The sequence below is a fragment of the Pseudorasbora parva genome, chromosome 17 (genome assembly GCF_024679245.1).
Source record: "Pseudorasbora parva isolate DD20220531a chromosome 17, ASM2467924v1, whole genome shotgun sequence".
NCBI classification, from domain to species: Eukaryota; Metazoa; Chordata; class Actinopteri; order Cypriniformes; family Gobionidae; genus Pseudorasbora; species Pseudorasbora parva.
In genome coordinates this window covers 4308127-4320626 of record NC_090188.1, presented here as the reverse complement: position 1 = coordinate 4320626, position 12500 = coordinate 4308127, and the positions used below count along the sequence as shown (strand labels likewise).

Below are 12500 nucleotides of genomic sequence, written 5' to 3'. Positions count from 1 at the left end.
TAATGTTGGATGAAAATAAAAGGTTAATAAATATTTTTTACAGGCTGTGAACATGTATTTTGCAGTTTTGTTAGCAACATGAAATGTATTATTATGTATAAATATGTATTTATTTATTTATTTTACTCTTATTTGGCACTTGGCAAAAGCATTCAATATATAATTTGTGCTATTTTTTATTTCAGTTTCTTTTAGTATTAGCTGAAATGAGCTGGACTGATGTCATATTTTGGGTCAAAACCCTTAATTAAAGTGATTAGTAATATAAAACGAAAAGAATGACTAAAGCACAACAAAATTACTAAAGCTGAAATAAAGCTTTCATATAAATATTAGATGAAACATTTCAAAATACTTAGTTACTATATATATGTATTTTGAATATATATATATATATATATATATATATATATATATATATATATATATATATATATATATATATATATATATATATATGAGCTTGTAGCATAAAAGTATTTTTTTTTACTATGCCCTTGTGTTATCAATAAATAACAATATATATTTTATGACTTCAGAAAATGGCATATGGACTACTTCAATGGTGCTTGTTTTGTTATTTTTGGAGTCAGTCCATGTTCATTTCCTTAGTGTTCAATGGAAGATAAAAATGACAGATTTTAGCTATTTCTTCGAAATGTTTTTGGATCTATGAAGTGCATCTCAAGCAATATGGTCATGTTAGATTGCATTTGCTACACCAGACACTCCAATCTCTCTTTGCAGCGTTGCAGTATCCAGATCGAAAGACGTGCCTCCGTTCGGCCCTCCCATTCCTAAAGGCGTGACCTTTCCCAAGTCAGCTGTCTTCAGGGACTTCCTGTTGGCAAAGGTGATCAATGGGGAAAACGCGGCGCACAAATCCGAAAAGTTTCGTGCCATGGCGACCCGCACGCGGCAGGAGTACCTCAAGGACCTCGCGGAGAACTTCGTGAGCACGACGACGGTGGACTCTGCGGTTAAATTCAGCTTCATCACGCTGGGAGCCAAGAAAAAGGAGCGTGTGAAGCCGCGGAAGGACGCCCATCTCCACAGCGTGGGCGCCATCACCTGGAGCGTGGTGGCCCGAGATTTCGGACAGTCGGCGGACGTGGAGTGCCTGCTGGGGATTTCCAACGAGTTCATCGTGCTGATCGAGGAGGAGTCCAAGAATGTGATTTTTAACTGCTCCTGTCGGGATGTCATTGGTTGGTCTTCTGGCATCATGAGCATCAAGATCTTCTATGAACGCGGAGAGTGTGTGATGTTTTCCGCGCATGACAACTGTGGAGAAGACATTAGGGAGATCGTACAAAGACTTGAGGTAAGAGCATTCTTGTTCTTTAAAGGGTTACTTCAGCGATTTAACATATGGCTTTGTATCAGTAGAAACCTGGGAGTATTTTTGACCGATCGTGCTTCCCCCTGAGAAATTGATGTATTTTATTTCTGGAAAAATTCCTATGATGACACAAATATCATAATTTTGCGTCATCAGAGGATTTCTTGGCCAGAGGCTAAAGACTACAGCCAGCAGAGGGAGCTATTTCCGCATATTTTCAACTCGTCCATGGGGGGTGGGATCGCACTCACAGCGCTCGGCTCGGGCAGCTGCAGGCATTCATTTAATTGTAGTGTCTGTTCTCTATCTGAACTGATTTTATGAAAATCAACGTGCCGTGCAAAGGATCCAGTGATTCAGTAGCGATGCTGAAGCAAGTGCATTCTGGGAGTTGTTGTCTTTCATCCCCATGAGACAAAAACTCATAACTTCACATTTCTACTAAATTAAACGACCCAGTTTAAATAAAAAGCTAAATGCTAAATCACTGAAGTAACCCTTTAACAATTGCCAGATTAAAGTGCCCTTATTGAACATTTTGTTAGATATTAGCTGTCATGCAGTGTGTAAAAAAACTCTACACACATTACATAATTGTTGTTAATAAATTAAATATCTGAACTCTTATTTAATAACATTACAGATTGATCTGAATAAACAGGGCATGTGCAACTTTGGTGTGTTAGACAGCGGGTAGCTGTGCAAACAATATAAATCCTAATGTGATTTTGTAAAAATTGTAATCAGGTGCCAGAAAAAGAGGACCTATTAAAACGCCTTTCCATAAAGGACTCAATCATGGAACCATGCACAGCACAAGTGCAGCGTTGAGCTTCTTGAGTCTGTTCAGAAAGGAGCGTTTTGACTGGTGGATTAAAAGCTCACCACGATTGGCTAAACAGAACATCCTCCAAAAAAAGATATTTATGAATCTTAAAGGTGCACTATGCAACTTTCCGTCTGCTAAAGGGCGCCTGTTCTAAACAAAGGTGTAGTTTGATGACGCCAAGTTTGAGCGCAGTGTCTTGGGACATGTGGTCTTCACCTCACAGCCGGTGGAAAATAGGACTCGGGCAGAAATCATGTTGATGGATGCGGTTATTAACGTTACTGTAGTGTGAAGCAGAGCAGGACCGAGTGTTGAGGAGCTGAGCACAACCGCTGGAGCGATTGTTACACAAACACACGCCTTGCGAGTACCGGGACTTTTATTATGACGGGACGGGACGAGACACAGTCGCCGGGCGTGCGCACTTCCGCTTTTCCGGTCATGATTATAAGGTAAAGCAGCTCTGTTTATCATATCAGATACATTGAAGTGTGTTTAAAATGATGTTATGACGTTACTCTGTGCGTTTGCTCGGCGCTGCTGTGACATGTTCACACTGCTAAGAGAAAAGCGCTTCTGCAGAATAAAACCGAGGGTAACGCAGATATGACGCCAATGACAGGCGACTCAGACGCTATGCTGACACGTCCCGGTCCTTAGTTAAAATAGCAGTTTTCTTACAATTTACAAATAGTTGGAAACATTTGGGATATTGTAAGTACTCAACTAAGCAAAATATATAACACAGGCCTAGTGGTTTTTGGATATTTTACTGCAAAAATACTACATAGTGCACCTTTAACCTGAAGTGGTTAAAAATAACACACACAAATGCAAAGCGGTCCACACACGTGTGACGATTTGCAAATGCAGATTCAATGATCCATAAATACATGTATATACAATGGATATATACATATTTGTGTAAAGATGTTACATTTATTTAGGTAAGATGCATTTGTGTGAGCATTTGGGGAAATATTTATGCTTTTACTTGTGCATTTATGAATTGTGTTTTTAATTTGCGAATCGGATTTTGTAAATGTGAATTGTGCTGTGCATTTATGATTTTTTTTTTGTAAATGTATTATTTTTGAGGCGGATCCGGCTCCATAAATTGCAGCCTTTTGGTTCAGCAGTGTCCTCTTTGTGGGTGGAGATTTGAAATTTGGCAAGTTAAATACTTCAAATCTCAGCCGTGTGATTAATATCGTTGCGGAATATAAACTATACTATCACCCGGCTCTAATCTGCTAAATGCGAGTAAGACACTAAGATATTATGAACATTATCATGCATTTTACTAAAGCTGCTTAAAAACACTGTAATATGTAAAATAAAATCTTACACCCTAGCGAATGTTTAATTTAAAAGTTTAAAGCAACCTAAACTCCCATGATGCCCTATTTCTGGTGATCTTTTTGCTGCATCTTCAGGATACTTTCATTCAGATTTTTATCTTATCTCAGTCCTTTCCCTTTTACCAAAATCTAATCAGGTTGAATGAAAACATGCTGATTCTTTCCCTCTCTTGGCTGGAGAAGTAAGTCTGCTTCCAGTTGTGGTCGTTTTATCTTGGGTAACGGTCTAATTATTCCATAAATGACTATTCTTTGGGGATCTTCAGGCGTAGTCTTTTATCAGAAAGTATCTGTAATTAAACATGTTCGTCGTCTTCTTGTATGTTCACCACTACCTGTGAAGAGCTGGGCCTGATGAAATCTGGCCTTCTGAAGCCATCATAATCCTCTGACTCGATTCCTCAGAGGGATCGAGTAATATCGATGGCCAGAATGTTTGACCGTTTCGGGTGTGTGGTGTCACTCTTGGCAGTGGTCCTGATCTGTGTTCTTGGCTCTTGTCAATGCCCAAGCCAGTTAAACTCACTCGGGTCTATCAGTATTTGGCTTTCTGATGCTGTCTAGGTTGTAGTAGCTTCTTGGATACCATTTCCCATGAATAACCTGATTCAAAGGCTCCCTCGGGCCCTGGGGTCCTTTTCTAGTCCACATTTTGGTGACATAATGCTGCGTAGCCTGCTGGGAAGATGCTGCGAGACGTGGCGCAGTGGAAAAAGATGTCAGGTTAGCACGTTTAAGGTATTTTAAAAACATTTAATAGTATCTAAATAATTTGTATTATTTATTAAAAGAAACATTTATATAATAATTATTATTAGAAATTATATGTTTAGCTAATATATTATATTAAATATATTAATATTATATCGTTTTTCTTGTAATTTGAAAATAGTTTATAAAAAACAAATTTTAATATTTATTTATTATCATATGTTTACGTTTGTGTGAGTGTGTGTGTGGTTTAAATGTAAATAAAATAATATAAATAAACTATAAATATATATTATCATAAATTAATAAATCAAAAATATAATACAATATATAATACCCATTAAACTGTTTATGTATTTCACAGCAATTCATATATGTGGGATTTTTCTAATTTAGACTAATTAGATATAAATAAATTATTTTAAAAAATACAACATATATATTGTATATTGCATACATATTGCATGTTGTATTTTTTTAAATAATTTGTTTATTTAAATTTAACATCAATTATTATTGCTGTAATCTAATTAGTCTAAATTAGAAAAATCTCACTTATATGAATTGCTGTGAAATATATGAAAGTTTAATGGGTCAGCATACCATTTGAAGCGGTTTTTGTGCCGGGAGAGCATCTATGATGTCTTAAAATGCTGTCTAGGTAGACTGCACACTGTGTTTTGGACCAGAGCTATTGATTTACTGTGAGGTTTCCTTGTTTTTCGTCAGCGAGGACATATAAAGGCAGAGAAAGCCATAATATGCTGAAGGGACGGATGAGCTCAGCTGGGTTACCTGGATGGTTTGGGGACAGGGAGATCTCCAGGGATTAAGCGCATGCGGGATTTTGGCGTCACTCCTGTTTTTGGCCTCATTTCCTAAGGCACTTTATGTATTTGGGACTGCCGTCAGACGAGACGCTCCCAGAACAGATGTTTCTCATCCGGGATCCGCTCGGAGTCATTACGAAACAAGGCCCGTGTCAACTGTCGGAGCACTTAGTTGATTTGATGGAGATTTGATGTTCCCCGGTTAGGGACACAATGGGACTGCGTTCACATTAGGACACCAGCATCTTTATTTGCAGAGCAGAGTAGGAGTGTCAATTGTATGAATTTTTCATATTTAGTATGAATATATATTTTTTAATTATCATAAATTCAGTACCATTAATTTCTAAGAATACAAAAACAAGAATCTAGAATACGGAATATTAATAATATTTATTAATTTAATAGTATTGGAGACATTGACATAAAATTTACATTTGTATTATTTTTTTGGACTATACAGTATATACATATACATTGTGTTCGTGTGTGTGCGTGCGTGCGTGCGTGCGTGCGTGCGTGCGTGCGTGCGTGCGTGTGTGTGTGTTTAAGTAATTGCATACATAGTTTTTTTTTTTTTAGCAAATATAAATGTATGTTTATAATTGTTTATATATTAATTTATACATGTATAGATTTTTTGTTTTTTAAACTCTAAATTATTAAAATATCTTATTTTTTGTTAAAAAAAGTATTGAATATTTTACACAGTTCATTTTTAAATATATTTAGCTAAAGTGTTTATTTATTTTTTATGATAAAATGTAACCAATTATATTTTATGCATGGCATTTCATATATTTAATTATTTTTGTTCATTAATGAGTTTTGGTCTATTGTAGACAAATAAATTATAAATAATAGAAATAATTAGAAAGGAATGTTTAATCAGTTATCACGTCAGGATATAAACAGACATAATTAGTCAAAATTAATGATGTAATTATTTATGTAGTGCTACAGAAATTGTGCTAATTAAATTCCTCTGTTGTGAGAATCTCTTTGAACTACAATGACAAAATAATTCAAATTTAATTCAGCCTCCGTGGGTGTGGCTGGTTTAATTAATATTCTTGAATTCAAAGGTTTATAAATTCATAATTATTCCTAACCTTGATTGATGAGCTTAAATTATTTAAAACAAAAATAATGAAAGCATGTTCATTTCCCATTTACATCCTCAGAGCTAAACGGTGTGGATTTGGTAGGTGTTAAAATAGAGGTTGTGCTGCTTTGTAAACATCATGGCCAGCCTCATTAAATGAAGTATCTCTCTCACTTCCCTCCATCTGTGTGACTTTAGAGCGTAACCCTCCGCCTTCAAAGTCAACGCGCCGCAGGTCGGCAAGCAAGCTGAGGGTGTCCTTGTTTCTTAGAGCAGCCCCCCCTCCTTCACATGCATCACACACTGCGACAGACGAGCCTCAGGGGCGTGTGTGTGTGTGTGTGTGTGTGAGGTCTGTGCGTAAGGAGGAAAATGACATCCTGTACCTGTAGAGCATCCAGCACTGCTCCTGGAGGATGGGATACATTTGCATACGGAACGAGCCAATGAATATCAAGGACGGGATAAGACCGCTCACTACTTATGCTAATTATGCCCTTATTTGACTTCCTGTGTCTGCTTTACTACAACAAAAACTGTGCCAGTTAGCAGTTCAATGTGCTGTAAGCAGTTTGAACACTTTGCTTACTTTTCTAGATAGATAGACATACGGATGGATAGACGGATAGACAGACAGAATGACAGATGAAAGACGGATGGATGGATGGATGGATGGATGGATGGATGGATGGATGGATGGATGGATGGATGGATGGATGGATGGATGGACGAAACAATAGAACAGTAAGTAGACAGACAGATGGACAGAACGATACATACAACGATGGATGGCTAGATATACAGACAGACAGAACGACAGATGAAAAAGATGGATGATGAAAAACTGTGCCAGTTAGCAGTTCAATGTGCTGTAAGCAGTTTAAAAACTTTGCTTACTTTTCTAGATAGATAGACATACAGATGGATAGACGGATAGACAGACAGAATGACAGATGAAAGACAGTAGGATGGATGGATGGATGGATGGATGGATGGATGGATGGATGGATGGATGGATGGATGGATGGATGGATGGATGGAGGAAACAATGAATAGAACAGTAAGTAGACAGACAGATGGACAGAACGATACATACAACGATGGATGGCTAAATATACAGACAGACAGAACGACAGATGAAAGAGATGGATGATGGATGGACTGGCAGAATGATACATAGAATGATAGGTAGATAGACAGACAGATAGATGGATGGACGGACAGACAGAACAATGCATAAAATTATGGATGGATGGACAGAGTGATACATAAAATGTTGGATGGATAGATGGATGGATGGATAGACAGAATGACAGATGATGGATGGATGGATGGACAGAATGACAGATGATGGATGGACAGACAGACAGAATGACAGATGAAAGACTTTTGAATGGATGGATTGATGGATGGATGGATCGATGGACGGATGGATGGATGGATGGACGAAACAATGAATAGAACAGTAAGTAGACAGACAGATGGACAGAACAAAACATACAACGATGGATGGCTAGATAGACAGACAGACAGAACGACAGATGAAAGAGATGGATGATGAGAAAAGAGATGGATGATGAGAAAAGAGATGGGTGATTGATGGACTGGCAGAATGATACATAGAATGATAGGTAGATAGATGGATAGATGGACGGACGGACAGACAGAACAATGCATAAAATTATGGATGGATGGATGGATGGATGGATGGATGGATGGATGGATGGATGGATGGATGGATGGACAGAGTGATACATAAAATGTTGGATGGATAGATGGATGGATGGATAGACAGAATGACAGATGATGGATGGATGGATGGACAGAATGACAGATGATGGATGGATGGATGGACAGAATGACAGATGATGGATGGAAAGACAGACAGAATGACAGATGAAAGACTTTTGGATGGATGGATGGATGGATGGATGGATGGATGGATGGATGGATGGATGGATGGATGGATGGATGGATGGATGGATGGATGGATGGATGGACAGAAAGACGGAACGATACATAAAATGTTAGATGGAGTGATGATAGACAGAATAACAGATGATGGATGGATGGATGGATGGCTGGACAGACAGAATGACAGATGAAAGAGAGATGGATAGATAGATGATGGATGGATGGATGGATGGATGGATGGATGGATGGATGGATGGATGGATGGATGGAACGACAGATGAAAGAGAGATGGATAGATGGATGGATGGACGGACAGACAGACAGAACGACAGATGAAAGAGAGATGGATGGATAGATATACTGACTGAATGATGGATGGATGGATGATAGGAAAAGAGTCTGACATGCGTGATTTATTGCATGGGTTGGTTCTGTATGGACATATAGATCCTAGTTTGACTTTCTTCAGTGGAACAAAAAAAGTATTTTGAAAAACAATTCCTGTCCAACAACATCGGACCCGTTGACTTTTCAGGGTATGGCCAAAAATCAGTAAAACGAACTAGTAAAAAAGCGTTTGTGATCTGCAGCGGGTGCTGACTCGTCTGCTCTGGATGAGAGGCCGTCTCTCGGCCCAGAAGCTGTCATAAGGCACCGGTCTGGGCCTCTCCTGTCCCGTTTCACCATCTGTGGTGCACCTCCAGAGTCCTGGCAGTCAGACCTCACATCTGCAGTTCTCAGCAGCTTCCTCTAGGCTGGCTGGCAGCAGGGTTTGTCTCTTTACTTCTGTCTGCTCGTCTCTTTCTCTCACACGTTCCTCGGCGCTGTGAAGCGGATCACGGGACGGACTGAGTGTGTTTCAACACCTGCTCGGCGTGCAGATGTGCGTCCGCTGTGGTGAAGTTAAGAGCTGCTGAAGCCTGTGATGTAATGTGAAGCGCAGGCACAGACAGATTGCTCTCTTAAAGGAGTTTAACGCAGAGACAGACACTGTGTGGGAAGAGCGGGAAAAGGCAGCCGAGAGTTCATCCTCCCTCAGAGGATTGCGGCAGCACGGCTTTTCCAGCCCTCACAGCTCACACCATGGCTTGCTTTGCTTCGAACTGCTGTGTGAGGGTTAGTTTGTTGTTCTTCTCTGATTGATGCTGATTGAGCTGCGGTCCTTCAGCGTCTCGTTGATCCATCTAAAGCTCGAGGTCGGGCTGGTTTACAGCCAGCTTCAAATCCAAATGTATCCAAGATTTGCCTGTTTGATACACATTCCTGCTCGTATTGGGTTGTTGTCTGTTGCACTTTTTTTCCTTATATATTTACATTTGATCATTACACCAATGTAAATTATATATTTTGTGTCCTTTTTTATTTGAATAAAAAACAAATATTTTCTAATATTTATTTCTTTTTTGTTTGTTTATGTTTATTTACATAACATTTGATGATTGCATCAAAGAAGGTGCATGCATTCTCATTTTTATTTATATTTTTTGATTATATTATTTTAATTATATTATATCTTTATTTATTTATTTATTTATTTATACATTATATACATCAGTTTCAGTCATTATATATTTACATTATATTTTACCGTTAATTAAAAAATGTTATATACTCTTAACATTTTTATTATATATCGTTTATTTTCTATTATTTATTTATCCATTTAGTTCATATATTTACATAACATTTTATCATTAAATATGTAAAGGGAAATATATATTTTCTCGCCTTAATTGTTTTCTAACATTTTTTTATGTATTTATTTATTTATCCTTTCAATTTCATTCATTATATATTTATATTACATTACCAGTAATTACATCAAATAATTGTTATGTACTTTCTGGCTTTCAAATGTTTTATTTATTTTTACTATCAATTTACTTCATTATATATTTACATAACATTTGACCCTACAGGGAAATATATATTTTCTGGCCTTCAAATTGTTTTCTAAAATGTATTTATTTATTTATTTATGCTATGTATTTTATTCATTCTATAATTACATAACATTTCATTTTTAACCTAATCGTACATTTATGATATCTTTTCTGTTCTTCTAAATTGAATAATCTTTTGTTTGTAACTATATATAAATGAAGATGAAGCAATAGTAATTTTGTGTACATTATTTTGCTATTCTAAAATAACCAATGCAAAGTCATTTTTATATGAATGGATATCAGTTGAAAATTAAGTCAGATTTCAGGTAAAGTCAGAAGTCAGGCCTCGGTCATTGATTCAGGGGCTTTAAAATTGCTAACAAGTGCAAATGAAGTTTACGGCGACTCGCTCTCACTAGCTCGGCTTATTACAGTAAAGCTTTTAAGACGGATCAGCCTCTCCTCAGAGTTATTTACTGACTCACTCATGACCAGACCTCACACTCCTGTGACCTTTCTCTCTGTCTTCTGACTCTGCTGAGTAATGAAATGCACATTCACTTGTCAGTAAACTTTCTTATACATCCTCTTAACCCTTGACCTGCCCATCCACTGTAGTTTTAGACTGTAGTTCCCTGTGATAAGAGCAGTGATGGGCTGCTGATTTGGATGTTGCCTGTGAGGTCAGCTCTCATTAATGCTGTCTAATGATTGAATGAGATTGTGTGACGGCGTAGTTTCATGTGATCATGCAAGTGTGCTTCACTGCAGCTAAACATGAGCAGCAAAGTCACAATATCAGAATGGCATGTTTATTCTGGAATAATGTTAATTACTACAGCCATTAACAATCTAAAGAAACACAGTCAAACCAGTTTAAAATGGGCAGGTCACTTCTGCCCCACTAGCAGCACCACATTGAAACGCACACCACTCCTTAATACTTTGTGCACTTGTGTGCAGTCATGTTAGGAAAGAAAGGGGCCGTCCACAAACTGTTCCAACAAAATTGTGAGCATGAAATTGTCCAAAATGTCTTGGTATGCTGAAGCATTAAGAGTTCCTTTCACTGGAACTAAGGGGCCAAGCCCAACCCCTGAAAAACAAGCCCACACCATAACCACCATTTTTTTCAACAGCTTCAATTTGATCTGACACAAGTATTAAACTTTGCGATTCTAATCTTCATTTTGTTCATTTGTAAATATTTCCTGCTTTTACCACAGGACAGAAGTTTATTTCTCTCTACTGACTCTTACTGCATCTTCCAGATCAGCTTTTTACTTTTAAAAAATCTTTTTCCCTCGAGTGCCCTTGTCTTTATTTCCATATGAAAGGCTCTTTAGATTGAGAGAACATACACTCACGCACGCATCCTTACCGGGCGGATTTAAATGTTGCCGCGGGATGTTGGTTTTATCTCTCTTTTTGGCATTTTTCCCTGTTGCCATCTGTCCTTCACGTCTGAGCTACTTAAAGGAATAGTGCACCCTGAAATAATTCTCTCATTATTTACCTACCGTCATGTTGTTTCAAACCCATGATTTTTCTTTTCTCAGTGGAGCACAAGTTGGAGAATTTTGAAGAGTGTAAATGCTGCTTTTTTCCTAGATGTGTCAAGCTTCAAAAACAAAACCAGATCTTTTATGAAGTCATATTATACTTTTGTGACCTCTCCCACAGGAACAGTAATGGGCCATTGATTTGAAAGACTGATTTCTCTCTCTTGATCCAGATTGTCACCCGTGGCTGCGAGACCACAGAAATGACCTTACGCAGGAACGCTCTCGGCCAGCTCGGCTTCCATGTCAACTTCGAGGGCATCGTGGCTGACGTGGAGCCGTTCGGATACGCGTGGAAGGCCGGATTGCGTCAGGGCAGCCGGCTGGTGGAGATCTGCAAGGTGGCGGTGGCGACACTGACCCACGAACAGATGATCGACCTGCTGCGGACCTCCATCTCGGTCAAGGTCGTCATTATCCAGCCGTATGAGGATGGAGCTCCCAGAAGGTATCAGTGATCCGTTCTGTCCATCCTCCTATCAAAGGCCATGTCTGCTATTAAAGGGTTAGTTCGCCCAAAAATGAAATTGATGTCATTAATGACTCACCCTAATGTCGTTCCACACCCGTAAAACCTCCGTTCATCTTCAGACACAGCTTAAGATATTTTATTTATATTTAAAACCGAGCTTTTCTGTTCCTTCATGAGTCTATGCACACTATATACTTTCCATGTCCAGAAAGGGAATAAAAACATCATCAAAGTAGTCCGAATGTGACATCAGTAATCTGGTGGAAACGACACAGGACCATGATACCGCAACCGTCAAGTGTTTAGAGTCCCCGCCAGCAGCTAATCAGATATCTATCATGTGAAAAGATCAGGAGTAAATGTCTTCAGAAATTCTTTTGAGGCGGATTTAAATCCGATCACTCAAACAGATCAATTCAGAAGGTGGTATGGGACGCATTTCAGGCGAAACTGGACAAGTGTGACTGCATATGGTTGTTTAAACCACA

General features: G+C 38.3%; 1 protein-coding gene across 5 annotated transcripts in view; it reads left to right on the top strand.

The window, feature by feature from the left end:
• LOC137044573 (signal induced proliferation associated 1 like 2) overlaps positions 1–12500 on the top strand; it is a 175711-nt gene that overhangs the window by 108619 nt on the left and 54592 nt on the right. For all 5 annotated transcript variants that reach the window (XM_067420635.1, XM_067420633.1, XM_067420636.1 and 2 more), the window contains exons 8-9: positions 748–1324; positions 11714–11988. In XM_067420635.1, coding sequence (XP_067276736.1) covers positions 748–1324; positions 11714–11988 — 852 coding nt within the window. The remainder of the gene's footprint in view (positions 1–747; positions 1325–11713; positions 11989–12500) is intronic.